General features: G+C 49.2%; 6 protein-coding genes across 6 annotated transcripts; 3 read left to right on the forward strand and 3 right to left on the reverse strand.

The window, feature by feature from the left end:
• Positions 1-1,816: 1,816 nt before the first annotated feature.
• On the reverse strand, positions 1,817-2,519 carry N7533_007165 (uncharacterized protein; the record flags this gene model as incomplete). Its single annotated transcript, XM_057103815.1, has 3 exons — positions 1,817-2,151; positions 2,228-2,290; positions 2,372-2,519. 3 exons carry the CDS (start codon positions 2,517-2,519, stop codon positions 1,817-1,819), a joined length of 546 nt encoding a protein of 181 aa, XP_056958772.1.
• A 1,162-nt stretch (positions 2,520-3,681) lies between these two features.
• On the forward strand, positions 3,682-5,436 carry N7533_007166 (uncharacterized protein; the record flags this gene model as incomplete). Its single annotated transcript, XM_057103816.1, has 2 exons — positions 3,682-4,579; positions 4,640-5,436. The coding sequence occupies 2 exons, from the start codon at positions 3,682-3,684 to the stop codon at positions 5,434-5,436; spliced, it is 1,695 nt and encodes a 564-aa protein (XP_056958773.1).
• A 1,595-nt stretch (positions 5,437-7,031) lies between these two features.
• Positions 7,032-7,612, forward strand: N7533_007167 (uncharacterized protein; the record flags this gene model as incomplete). Its single annotated transcript, XM_057103817.1, has 2 exons — positions 7,032-7,047; positions 7,107-7,612. 2 exons carry the CDS (start codon positions 7,032-7,034, stop codon positions 7,610-7,612), a joined length of 522 nt encoding a protein of 173 aa, XP_056958774.1.
• Positions 7,613-8,134: 522 nt separating this feature from the next.
• On the forward strand, positions 8,135-9,108 carry N7533_007168 (GAF domain-containing protein; the record flags this gene model as incomplete). Its single annotated transcript, XM_057103818.1, has 4 exons — positions 8,135-8,137; positions 8,232-8,333; positions 8,424-8,930; positions 8,998-9,108. The coding sequence occupies 4 exons, from the start codon at positions 8,135-8,137 to the stop codon at positions 9,106-9,108; spliced, it is 723 nt and encodes a 240-aa protein (XP_056958775.1).
• Positions 9,109-10,243: 1,135 nt separating this feature from the next.
• On the reverse strand, positions 10,244-10,965 carry N7533_007169 (uncharacterized protein; the record flags this gene model as incomplete). Its single annotated transcript, XM_057103819.1, has 2 exons — positions 10,244-10,390; positions 10,471-10,965. The coding sequence occupies 2 exons, from the start codon at positions 10,963-10,965 to the stop codon at positions 10,244-10,246; spliced, it is 642 nt and encodes a 213-aa protein (XP_056958776.1).
• Positions 10,966-11,864: 899 nt separating this feature from the next.
• Positions 11,865-13,934, reverse strand: N7533_007170 (putative NAD+ kinase Utr1; the record flags this gene model as incomplete). Its single annotated transcript, XM_057103820.1, has 3 exons — positions 11,865-12,367; positions 12,433-13,523; positions 13,585-13,934. 3 exons carry the CDS (start codon positions 13,932-13,934, stop codon positions 11,865-11,867), a joined length of 1,944 nt encoding a protein of 647 aa, XP_056958777.1.
• Positions 13,935-14,146: the final 212 nt, after the last annotated feature.

Consider the following 14,146-nt stretch of genomic DNA (forward strand, 5'->3'; position numbering starts at 1 on the left):
GAACCTCGCGTTTGGGGTGGGTCCATATGCGGCGGTCGAAAGCCACGGTTTTCCTGGTTCATTGATTCCCTCCGTCGTGGTCCACGCGGAGGTGGCAGAAAGCCATACACAGGGAATCCCGACCCTCACGATTGACAGGGGTCTTCCAAATAAGGTCAGTGGGGCAGAAATTGAAACCAGCCATCTCAGCACCGGATTATAATTTCATATCGTGAATTTAATATGCTTCATTTGGGATAATGAATTTACAGGCAAAGAGACAAGCGTGGTCGACCTGGACCTCAATAGTCTGGGTAGTGGAATACGTAATGCTATGAGTGACACTAAAGTTGATCTATTCTTGTCAAATAGGCCTAGACAGCCGATTGCCGGGACTTAGCTCGTGGCTCTTGAGAAGCTAGTATCATTGCAAACTAGCGTGGTCGATGGTGTGGAGGCTGGGAAACATGTTGAGAAACATGGGATCACTTACCACAACGAAAATAATCTATCTGGTGAAACTTCTAAGATCGAGGAAACTTGAATGTCCTCAGAGTTGAATGTCTTGCCCTAGGGTATAATACTGCCATGAAGTACAAATTCGGACTATTGACTAATTTCCAGGGTGGAGAAACTGAAATCAGTCTTTAGACGCATACAGCCCTAGCCTCGGACTCTTACCTGACTCGGGCCCACGTATTTCATCTCTTATGGACGGGGCCAGTCGGCATCAGACTCGTACTAGATCAAAGCGCACATAATCGAATTGACACGTTAAATAGTTGAAGACGGGACGAGACCATGACAGCATCTACTTTTTCGCTGCACATCATGCTAGCAGACCATGCAGGCTGAAAGGGCCGAGAATGCAACTGGACTTGTTTGGGACAACATTATGCGATTGTCGTGCCGTGTGGCATGAGCGTGTCATGCGGGATTTTACTTGGCCCCCGGAGCCTGAAAACGAAGCTAAGATACGAGCTTGATATTAAGCCAAGGCGGGCTGGGAAATATATTAAATCAGGTTTATGTAATATTATAAGGCATGAGAATCTTAGTAATATACCTAGTCTTTCCCGTCCCGTCTCGCATAGCGGGATCACAATAATCCACAGTTCCACTTCTAGTAGTAAGTACGTACGATCAACGCATCCATCCTTGCTAGTGTCAGTATCATTTCCTCCGAGATCGTCAAGGTCGTATAGAGCCCCATCACTTGGTAATGCTTTCTACATCGCGGGGCGGCCCTCGCCCCAGGTTATCCACTTTCGCTTCGAATGAACTCAATCAAAGTTAGTTATTATCTTCGGCAAATGCACCCGAAAGTCAATATCTAGGGCTACACGGGAGAAAAAATATCGGCAGTAGTAAGCAAGCTCGCCCAGCGAATGAGTGACAATGATGATGGGCCGAGACAGCTGACACGAGAAAAGCGAGTCATCGCACCCCCTCCTTGGATGGCTTCGCCCCCACTCTCCGCTGGCTTGTTGACGTGGCCGACAAGGAACGGTTGATCTCACCGATCGTTCGGGATCCATCTTCATGCATGATCTGGCTAGGATACAGACGGCATTATACCGAAGCCACAATATCGGAAGACTCGCAGAAGTTGAGCGCTGTGCGGGCATCTAAGCACTGGCTTACGCTTTGGGTTCAAATGATTGGCGAAGTCCCTCTGATTGCTCGGGCTGCTTTGGCACTATCCATGATGATCTTTTTGGCAACCAAGAAACGACAATCTCATTTCTCGTAACTATTCACACGATCACTCAATTCAGCCGCTCGCGCTCGCACCACACCACCACCGTTCCAAGATTTATTCTCCCTCCAACCGGACTCAGGCCAAAACAGTATTGGTCGAGGGCTCAATAGTACGCAGTGTGACCAGTACCTTATTTGTTCCTGATTGATCCGCCGAACTCCACGACAACGTATACCACCCGTTAGAAGCTGGCTCAGCGTAGAAGGTTGCCCCTTCAACGTTGGTCATCACGTAGCGTCCGTATAGCCACCAAATATCAGTTAATTTCCCACTGCTTCGTTCAGTAGATGAAGAAAAGCCGACTTTGTCCGATCCATCATTCGCTATGTAAAGAGCCTGGCTAGTCAGAGTCTTGGCCGTGCTCCCTGAGTGCGCATTAAAGGTGTTTCCATTCGAGCCAGAGACCGTGACTAAGTGGAAGAGAAATCAGTACACAAGTAGAGAGGCGTTCTGCATCAAGGTGGCCCAGGTGGGGAAAATACGTACAGGTGACCGGAAGAGCATCGGTTGAATTCTGGGACTGGGTTGGATCGCCTATCAAGGCGGCACCTAGAGACAAGCAAATCCTTGATCAGAAAATCACTCACAGCGGAGCCAGATTATCCAAGTTGAGTGTACCTCAAAACTCACCATTCGAATAGTAAATTTGCAGTCCGCTGATTTTGTCGCCAAATGCGTAGATGCCGAACTCTTCACCACGCTTTTCCAGTGGTCGAGCGAGACCAACAGATCCCAGTGCTGCAATGAGTAAAGCAAATATAGGAAATATGCGAAACATGGTTGAGTGTAACATGTACGCAAGGGGAACCTAAAGCAATGCAGGTACAATTATTGTCTAACAGTGAAGAAGGAGAGGGAGAGGACAAAGTTGAAAGGATCTCAAAGGCAATATAGGGCGAATCTTTGTAGAAGCAAAAGATTTTCAGTTTGGAATATATCTTCGGGGTGTTGTTGATAATCCCAATGTCTTGAGACTACTAATACCCGGCCGCCCCTTGATCCTCTCAGCCTCGCATAAAGATGCCGGAAGCATAATGACTGTGTGATCCCGCCCACCAAGCCATGATTAGGCCCACAATCTGCAGATCAGCTGCAAACTTGATTTGCTCCCAGTGTTTGATTCAATAAAGTACTTTGCATTGGCCTGATTTCGCGGAGTCAACTATCGACCGACGCTTCCCACAACGAGGCAACGCCACTTCAGCCCTTGCGGGCCTAAGTAAGAAAGAGCCTTTTGTGTCCGGGATTATTCTTTGGATAACACGAGGTCTCGCAAGGATTAACCCTGACTGGTCCATGTCCGAAGAAATAGACCTCGTGGAGTAAGCCTCAGCTAGGGTCAAAATCTGAACATTCGAGTTATGTATATACAAATATAGCTGAGATTCGTGGTTCTGAGACATGCAGCCCTAGTTACCTTATCGGGGACATCGGGGATACTATTCCATGCGCAAGGATGAGGGGAAAGAAGCATCTCGACCAAGAATACTACGGAAAGATACCCACTATGGAAATTACTGGCGAAATACCTCACGAGGCCAACCATGAATGACTAGTGAGATCATTCCATCCGGGTCAATTGCGTATCTTATCCCGCTAAGCGATGTATTGGCCCCTGCATCTGTCTGCATCTCAGGACTTGCGGAGTGCCCTGGCGGCTCGGACATGCCGCACGATATGCCATGTGATATTTGAGAGCATAGACAGCTCAGCCTTACTATTACGAAGGATACTAATATTCAATTATATGGCCCAAAAGGTATTTAGCATATATACTAGCCTTAGAACGTCATACCTTCACTCACACAGCATTTTTTCCTTCCCCTTTCAAGGTTTCTGCTTCTAGTTTTGGATTCTATGCTTATGTACTATTGTGTTGCATGAAAATTCCTTTTTGAAGACATACCCAGGGCTGTCGACCTCGGGTATAAAGAATCACTATGAGGCCACAGAAATTCCTTTGTCTGGCATATGCACTGGCCGCAGCTGCATTCACCATCCCGCAGCTTGAGGCACGCAAGTCAAAAAATCCTGTGAAAGCCAAGCCATGTGCTGGAAATACTGCCCACAAGAGAACGAAGTGGTGTGACTACGATATCAATACGGACTACACACAGACTGTGCCAAACACAGGTGTTACCCGTGAATATTGGCTCTCAATTGATGAGATCACCATCGCCCCAGATGGAGTCGAGCGTTTTGCAATGGCTGTCAATGGGACAATCCCTGGGCCTACAATTTTCGCAAATTGGGGAGACAACGTCGTTGTTCATGTTACGAATCATCTCGATGAATCCAGAAATGGAACCAGTATCCATTGGCATGGAATTCGTCAACACTACACCAACCAGAATGACGGTGTTGTCTCAATAACCCAGTGTCCAACGGCCCCTGGGTCAAGTATCACGTACAAGTGGCGTGCTGCCCAGTATGGATCATCTTGGTACCACTCCCACATTGGCCTACAAGCATGGGAAGGTGTGTTTGGAGGTATCATAATCAATGGCCCTGCAAGTCAGAACTATGATGTCGACAAAGGCATGCTGTTTCTGAATGATTGGTCTCATCAAACGGCGGATGAACTTTACACCCACGCTCAAGCTATAGGCCCGCCAACTCTCGACACAGGACTCATCAACGGGACAAACAAGTACAACGAGTCTGGTTCCTATTTCACTATGCGCGCCAATAAAGGCGAGTCTTATCGCCTTCGAGTTCTGAATGCGGCTATTGATACCCACTGGAAATTCATGATTGATAATCACCAACTCACGGTCATTGCTATGGACTTTGTCCCAATCAAACCATATACGACTAACTACATCAACATCGGAATGGGTAAGCTTCATAGTCTATATCTCAACACGGAAAGGGAATATTTCTAACATTGCAACTCAGGACAACGGTATGATATTATCGTCACTGCAAATCAGCCCAAGGCCAGAAACCACTGGATTCGGGCAATTCCTCAAACAGATTGCTCGGAAAACAATAATGTAGAGGGTATTAAAGGCATCTTACACTATTACGGCAAGACAGGAACCCCCGACACATCGCCATGGATCTTTGACGATATATGCCTTGACGAGGACATGAGCAAACTTGTCCCCGTTGTCCCCAAATCAGTTTCAACTGCTGGCTGGGACGCTATGACCGATGTTACTGTTGCCAAGAATAAAAACAATCTCTTCCGTTGGTACCTGAACAGCACTACCATGCAGGTTGAATGGGAGGACCCGACTCTGTTACAGATTCATGATGGCAAAACAGAGTGGGAGGCTTCAAGCGGTGTCATTGAGCTCCCGAATGCCAACGAGTGGGTCTATCTTCTGATCAATACCTCCATGCCGGTGGCCCATCCAATCCATTTGCATGGTCACGATTTCCATATCTTGGCACAAGGTACTGGACCTTGGGATGGGACTACTGTTACATCAAATCCACCACGCCGAGATACCGCCCTATTGGAAAGTAGTGGCTATCTACTTATGGCTTGGGAGACCGACAACCCCGGTGCCTGGCTGATGCATTGTCACATTGGGTGGCATACCTCGGAAGGATTCGCCCTTCAATTCATCGAGCGATATGAAGAAGCCAAGAAGCTGATAGATTATGATTACGTGAACGATAACTGTAAATCGTGGATTGAGTATGATGGGGAATTCAGTATTGAGCAAGAAGACTCGGGTGTCTAAGTCGAAGTTGGCAGTTTGTTGAAAATTTGAACATACCTAATGGTTCCTAGATACAGCCTTCCCATTATATCTCATTGATTCCTTTAATTTTCAATAATATCTGTTGCCCGTAAGAAAGCTCATAGTAGTGCCTCAATGCCTCTGAAGATTAAGGGCTGGAAGGGAACCAATATTTATCACGTACTATCAGTATCCTGGCATATTTTAACCTTGGAAGTGCCTATTCGGGCTTTTATATGACCTTGAAAAAGTCCATATCTACCTAGGTTGTCCAATCAGAATATACTACGATCGCTACAATCTCGTGGGTGGGACAACTTTAAAAGTAGAGAGAGCTCAATTGGCGAAGAAATGAGAATTCATGCAACACTTGATTCTTCTCCAGCGATCGCTGATGTTTGATGACGAGCTTGCTCGGATCTCCTGTGTAATCTTTGCCCCACGTTCCAAATAGCAGATTGTGTAACCCAGGCCTGTTTGCCATGCAGCTAGCCCTTACCATAAACATAGCTCAGCCAAACCCTAAATATTGCCAATTCGATGATCGCTTGTTGATGACGAGACAGTAGGATGCTTCAGGGTGGTATCAGGACGGCAACTTGACGATATCTACTGCCGCTCAGACAGGCTGGTCGAGGCCGGTCGAGGCTGTTTGGTTGACATTTTCTCCGGAGTTGACAAGAAAATCCACAACACCAAACTAAATGCAGAATGATGCCCGCTAGCGTTTGTGGGCCGCACAAGGGGGGGCAAAGTGATCGATCACAGAGCGGGCAAGAAGCAGAGACGAGCCAAAATAGCGGTCTACACTGGCGGTCTCGGTTCGGATCCAGCAATCTCCATTCCCTCAACTTAACCCTGTACCTTGTGCTCCACAAATGGTTCAAAAGCCAATGAACAAAAATATGGAGAAGTTGAGAGTCGCAATGTCTGTGGGCCAGACCACCAAGAGGCGGTATAAATAGTCGACCAGCCAATGACAGATCTTCACGCTGTTGATCTCCCCACGATCTGACAACTTGCAGTACACCGTCGGACACTTGGGAGCAGCTGGTCTGTGCCTCTAATGAAAGAGATTTCGACGGCCTGAGAGCTTGGAAATGCAGCTTCCCCAATCTCGCAACTCGTGCGACCCTTTCTTCCCGACCGTGCGGACAATCTCATCTTGTTCAGGGAAGATTTGATGCCGTATCACCACCCCCTACGCCTATCCTATCTCACTGGGATCTAAGTGGGGTTAGAGAAACGAAATTCGAACGGATATCACGAAGAGGTACTCCGTAGAGAAGCAGCACTGTCTACTTATATTCGTTCCGCTTCACTGCCTGACCTGGGGATTCTGGTATCCAAACCAGCAATCTCAGTTGACTAGACGAGCGATCAAACCATCAATCACATCTTGTCGCCCTCCATCATGATTCCATGTTTTTTGCTAGGCAGCCTTATGGCATACTTCCTGGTCACGATCATCTACCGTGTGCACATCCACCCACTAAGCAAATTCCCGGGGCCACGCTTGGCTGCTTTAACGGGTCTATACGAGGTCTACTTCGCCGCCTGGGGGGGCTGGCTCCTTCGAAGATGAAATTGACCGAATGCACGACGAATATGGTCAGTTCATCTTCCCCTTCAAGCTTCCACTATTGTGCTCTTAGGTTAACTTTCTCTAGGCCCCGTGGTACGCATCACGCCTGATGAGGTCCATGTACAAGATCAATTCTGCAATGCGCAGCATGCCGACAGTTGGATCAAAGGTACCAAGGCTATTCACTCTGGCCGACACCAATCGGGGTACACTAGCCCGAGTTTCCAGATCAGGAAGCGATCGATGTCGCATGTCCGATCGATCCTTGGAGTAAAGGTGATTCAGATTATCCGAGGATTGGTTCTGAAGCATCAAGTGGCTCGGGTTTTCAGCTGGCGCCTTCGATCATTTGCGTCAATTCCGAGTCTTTCGGAGGGTTCCGTCGATACGGCGGAGATGGGTGATCTGGAAGATGGCCATCAATTGTGGTCCCCGGCCTCCAAACAGATATCCCGGAATCAATTTCCCATTTGCAGTCCCGAAACGTCTGACCCGGGGCTCTGGGAAGCCGGCGAAGTCAAAGTTCAAGTGCTTCATTCGACCATTCAAAAGATGAGTGGTTCAAGTCTCGATCCAAGTCTCCCGCTTTAAAACATTGAGAAGTCCAGAAATCAGATCAAATAGAGTTGACTTCAGACTTTCCGAACGAGAAAGAGTCGGGGGGGTTCGGGGTTGAACCGAGGGATTGGGAGGCACATACTTCCAGGATGGTTTGGGCGCACGCGAGGAGTCGCCAGTTGTGGGCCAGGACCACCAGAACCAGAACCACAAGATGAGCAAAGCCAACTGCCACAAATTAAGGTTCCCGGAGAAATGAGATGAGGGGCATTCTGGAGTCGAATCGGAGAAAGCTGAAAATAGAGAGCGATCAACCAGAGCAGAGAGAAGAGAAGAGGAGAGAAGGAAGAAGCAACGCGGGGACCAAAGCCAAAGCCAAAGTCAGCTTGGCCTTTGCTCTTCGCTCTTTCTCCACTGCGGAGCTCCGCCGAATTTGCTCTCCTCTTCTCTACTCTGCTCTCTCCTCTGCTCTTCTATCTCCCCCTCCTTCTCACTCTTCAATTGCTATCGCTGTGCAATCCTTTCCTTCTATCCCCTCCGCCAGCACTACTCAAAATGGTTCGTCCCTGGAATTTAACCCTGGATTGCACCCGATGCCACACTCATCGGTGATCGCGCCGATCTTAACTAACTCGCCTGATCGCAATTCCAGCCTCACGCCGATTCTTCCTATTTCTTTGGCTCAACAAAGGCCGAGATTTATCCTCAACTACTTGACCAAACGAGGGGTTTGACCTCCGGTCAACGCAATTGGGTGAGTGTCTCCCATCGTGGGTGCCCAACGGAGGTCACAACTATCGCCAATGGAACGAAGCGCTAACAGAATATCGTCATCGTAGGTTAGGTGAGAGCGATTCCCAATCAGATTCCAAGAGACACATGCCCAGCTGCTCTGCCTGGTCGCAGGCTTCGCGCGGTGTCGTTTTTCCTGGCCAACAAACTAACAACCATCAGCAACCTTTCGAACGTCTCTTCGCTGTTGTGGCACACATTCGCCGCTCTCCCTTCCCCTTCCTCCGCGGTCAATTGGGCCGGATTCTATATTCGCGATGACAAGTTCCCCGCCCTCGCCTCGCCCGTCTCATCGCCTCCCCTTGGCGGTGGACCCAACCTCAACAGCGTAACGATCTCGACCACATACGCTTCGACTGAGGACCAACTCCTGCTTCTGGGTCCATTCATGGGAAAACCTGCTTGTCAAGAGATCCGCTTCGGTAAGGGCGTCTGCGGTACTGCTGCCGCTACCCAGAAGACTCTCGTCGTGCCAGACGTGGAGCAGTTCCCGGGACACATTGCCTGCGACGCCGAGAGCCGCAGTGAGATCGTTGTTCCCATTCTTGTTCGGGGCGAGGTTAGTGCTCTTCCTTGCGTGGTGTCTATGTAAAGTGTGTCTGAATTCCGTACTAATGACTCGACAGACTGTCGCCATCATCGATATCGATTGCGCCCAGCCCGATGGCTTTGACGACGTTGATAAGAAGTATCTGGAGGAATTGGCCGAGATCCTGGCTGAGAGCTGCGACTGGTGATGGATCAGCATCAAGAAGAAAATGATTTATTAAGACGAGATTTATGTGACATGATCGGTATTCAAATCGGGTGGGAAGGATGGGCGGATACAGGTTGTTAACTGGACCTGTTCCACAAAAGTTCCGAGTTAATTGCATTCGGTCAATCTGCTACCGTTACAGATGGCCTCTTTAGATATTTGCGTTGCGACAAAGCTTTGTTTTGGGGGAATGACTTTCATCGCGTTCGATGTAAATGTTGCCTATTCAGTTGGAAGAAATAGAAAGTTCAACATGGCAAGGATGATGCATGACGGATGATACCTCGCTAGTCCCAGGAGTCGAAGATGAACAAATACTTGATCGCTTCTGGGAAAGTACTGTGCAATCTCGGTACGGAGTAATGGATACAACCTGAGTCGGCCTCGTTACCTGAAACGCCAGATCGGCATTGCGGGGCCTGAACCACTACGTCTCATGTCAAAGCGTTGGGTTCGTGTTCAAGCCGCCTTTTAATCTGAGACTTGCATTGCCGATGATCAGCTCAGGGTATGACAGGTGCCAATATATCGAGATCATCATTGAATCTTCCCGATATGTTAGGTCTATGCAGGGCGATATTCGTAGAAGTTGACTGTTGACCACGCGAGGCATTTAGGGCGTATCACCGATAGTCTTTCGACTAGTAGGAAAGGCAGGAGAAGACCAAATCATACCCCTCGGGCATTCAAAGTTTATTAAATGACCCATGTAGTATGTGGAATATCCCATACAGCGTGACTACTAGCATGTTGATGTCGATACCCGCGATCCACTTTTGATGCTAGTAGCTACTACAGTAGTTACTAGTAGTAGTACTAACTATTCATGCCTGATCAAGCTCCTCAACTAATACTACTACTAGTAGTAGTTTTGACTTTTGCAGCTTATATCAAAAAGTAACCTTGAAAGTTACATCTAGTCTGTAATATCCCATGTAACTTGAATCTTTAGATCATCCCACGACCTGGGCACTAAAATAAAAATTGAACGGCCCCAGATTACATACTAGGTATTCTATACATGTAGCTGAAAGAAAGATACTTCCATATCCATCCATGGACGGTCACACTATTGAATTCCTAGGACTACGAGTAGCAGTTGATAATCACAACCCCTAAAAGCCAACAACAACATTCACAGCATCCCCATCAACCCTCTTCGTACTAAAGTCCACCTGCCCAACACAATCTCCATATTCATACGCATCCCCCAACTCCCCAGTCCCACCCGACGAAGTCGGCACTCCAAAAGTAACATCCGTCTTGGGCAATTGATCACAAGTATGAGACCCAGAATTCCAAGGATAATACTCCACAAAGCCCACCTGGCTCCCCTGGATACCCCCCGAGCCCGAGAGGGAAGCGTGTAGGACCCAATATGCGTCTCCGTCCCATCAACAGCATCAACCATCGTACCCGTCCACGTCGTCCCCGCCGTATTCTCGACGCGAAGAACATAGCCATGCGCATACGTCGCAGAGACCTCGACGGCGCAGGAAACGCCCGCACCGCCGTCCGCGCCGTCCGAGCAATTTGCGTCTGTGCTTGTCGTGCCTGCAACGAAACTCGAGAAGACGGCGTGGACTACGGAGTTGGAGCCGTTATCTTCGCGGGGCTGGAGGCCTGTGTAGCCGACATCGCTCTGGCCTGCGAAGCTGAATTGTTGCGCGTAGTAGTAGCCGGATTTGTGGGCTGCGTTTGGCATTGCGATTGGGAAACTTATGTCTTTTAGGCCATTGCTTGGGCCGTTGGAGACTTTCCAGGAGATTCCCACGAGGGCATTGGTTGTTTGGAGGAGGGTTGTGAGGAGGGTGGTTTGGAGCAGGGAGGTCTTCATTGTGGTGCTATTTGGGTGGTCTTTTGGGGTTGATCGGATGGTGTGCTTCTGCCGGTTCTTCTTTTCAATGGATGTATTTAATGTTCTTGCTTTTAGTTTGAATGATTGTTTGGCGACATGGGTCTTTTTCTACTTTTTAGACGGGATGTGGATACAGCCCCTTGCTGCCCAGGTATTCGTGCCAGGGTTGAAAGGTTATACTAGAATGGATTTTAGAACCTATTTTTTTTTATCTTCCTCGTTGAAGTAGATACCTCCAAGGCTAGTAGTATGAAGTAGTAGCGTGGGATGGATAGAGCTTGGACCTATCAAGCCGAAACAACGCGGTGTTTCAGTCCACGAGCACCAGATCTGCAAACTCAATCAATGTTGCCGCGAGGTTACATGGGTCCTCTGTTGGAATATCATTTGCCTAGGTGAGCACCAAGTTGGAAAGTTCGTCGGAATGTGATTATTATCCGCTCCATCTATTATATCAGAAGGGGAGTAGATGGGGTGCCTCAAAAGAATCCTTGGTGGAGTCGTGGGGTACTTCGCTAGGAGATCAGAAACGACCGGAAACATGATTGTTTCATTGCATTGGCACCCGAGTGCTCACTAGTGTGAATTCTCTAGCGAAGCTCTCTATGTAACGATCGTCATCTGAACATGACATGCAACGTGCCAGTGGACATCGAGGTGATAACATAACCGAATCGAAAAAACAAAAATGTAGTATGTAGTGACCGCTCAGCTGTCAGGAAGATATAGCAGGAAACGAAATCGAAATCTATGCTTGAGGAATGACCTTGAACGATGCAAGCTTGACTGGGTATGTCGTGAAAACGCCGAAATGAAAAAGAGGTATGTCATGAAAAAGGAAAAGGGAAAAGGAAAAACGGATGCCTGCTCAGCAAAGTTCACATATTGAGCAGACTCATCTGTCGTCGCATCGGGTTAGGGGATAACGAATCGCCGTCTTCGCTAGGACCGATCCCACTATCCGTACCCGCGAGTCCGGCGTCGGTGTCGATGTCCCATTGTTCATCCTCGGCATCATCTTGATCACCCCCGGCGGCACCATCCCAGCTTTTCTGGACGGCACCACGGGTATTCCAGCGGAGAGCACGTTGGACACTGGTAAACCACTCGCCGCTGTCTGATACAACGGTGGGGAAGGGATACTGGCTGGCTTCGATAGTGACATAGTCACCTTGACGAAGCTCAACTCGGCCCTTGCCATCAAATGAGCAATAAGCGGTGGACCGGGACGTATTAGGGACGGCGACGCGGAGAAGATGCGAGTCCGATAGAACCATAGGGCGGAAGGAGAGTGTGTGAGGGCAGATCGGGGTGAGAAGAATACCCGGAATGGATGGATGCATGAGTGAGCCGCCAGCGGACAGTGAATATGCCGTCGAGCCTGGATTTAATCATTATGGTTAGTACTGAACAGTCATTGTCCCAGTGCAGCTTCGGTTGACATACCTGTGGGGGTAGAGAAAATGCAGCCATCCGCTTGGACGACGGTCAATAACTCATCATCTGCATATAGCTCTAGATTGGACACATATGGCGAAGGCCCCCGGTCAATGACCAGCTCGTTCAGAACCTCAAATTGCTCGCCCTCCTCAACTGCGCCGACTTCCGCGCCTTTGCTCCGATCTTTCCGGTACACGGTACATGTAAATCGCATCCGCAGGTTCACACGCATGCCAACGTCGCCCATGACCCCATTGAGATGCGACTTATAGTGGTTGAAATCGAAGTTTGTGAGGAAGCCTAGGCTTCCGAGCGAGAAACAAAACACCGGCGGCACTACGCGTTGGAAGAGCCATGAGGTGAAAAGGACCGTTCCATCTCCGCCGAGAGTGAGGACAAGATCGAATTTATCCGGAGAAGTCCAGCAGAGATCGGGTGTCCAGAAATGCAGCATCTGCGCGAACCGCGGTTCTTTCTGAAGCAGACCGACGGTATCGAAGCGCTTGGAGTTCCGCAGTTTGGCATCCACGTAAACATTGACACCCAGGTCGCTTCCATACCGGGGTGTTGATAGAAGCCATTCGGCCAGCTCACGGGTCAGATGCACCAGGCTGTTATCTCGTGCCTTGGTGACAATCATGACATTGCGCACGGCGCGTTTGATCGGCCGCCTTTGCAATTGCTTCGACACCTCCCGAACACCCGTTGCAGTCTGCACCAATCTGGAATGCGACAGCCACTCATCATCGGCAATCTCCTCTAAAACCTTTTTTATATTTACTGCATCGTCGAATCTCTGGTGGAAATAACATGGCGACTGCAACAGCAGTCGCGCCGTTGAGGGGGATCGATCGAGATATCCGCTCAGTTGGAGATTTGACAGCGCATTCGACAAATTTTGGGAGGAAGCACCACTGCGATCCCGTCCTTTCTCCTTCTCCTTCTCTCTCTCTTTTTCATAGTTGCTTCGGTCTTCGGGCGGAGAGGAGGCTTCACCATTATTGTTGAGTAGGCCTGAGAATGGACCTGAAAAGCTCTGATGCTGATTGTTTTTGGAAAATGCCGGCCGTGATGCCAAAGCCTTCATGATGGTCTGTCTGGGAATACAATCGGTCGAGAGGGCTTTCTGAGATCGGTGTCCAGACACGGAGTTCTGACGAAATCGGCGCAATGCCGAAGAGGGCAGCGACCGGCCGACGGTGTTTTCCTGGGGGGGGATCTATCTTGGCCGAGGACAGTGCGATATTGTTTGGAGTTTTGGAGGGGGGATTGTGGGAAGGTATGTCGTTATGTGTCTGGGAGGGCGCTATATGGAGGGCATAATCGCGAAGCAGGGCGGCGCCGACTGTTGAGGCGGATGGAGGTGGGGCAGTGATGGGCCTTGCAGTTGCGGTGGTGACGGCAGTTGATGAAGGAGAAGAAGAAGAAGAAGGAGAAATGCAGCGCTGAGTAGAAAGTTGAGTAGTGGTAGTGTCGGATCGGGACGACTCACTGCCGGGCGACGCCATGAGCAGTAGGTATCAAGTTAAGTAAATCACTGGCAAGGATGAGGTGACCCCGGGGGCTGCAGATAAGCGGACTGGGACCGAGCTCGGATGTAACGGGGATTGCTTTGTACGTGGAGTAGTGGGACGCGGTGAAAAGGATTCCACCGTCTTCCACCACATGAATTTGGGATCTGCCGATAGGAACAGGGACAGGGATGTGGATAGAGTCCCCG

The sequence above is a fragment of the Penicillium manginii genome (genome assembly GCF_028828005.1).
Source record: "Penicillium manginii strain IBT 31320 chromosome Unknown utg000005l:1.0-5665137.0:1.0-5668048.0, whole genome shotgun sequence".
Taxonomy (NCBI): domain Eukaryota; kingdom Fungi; phylum Ascomycota; class Eurotiomycetes; order Eurotiales; family Aspergillaceae; genus Penicillium; species Penicillium manginii.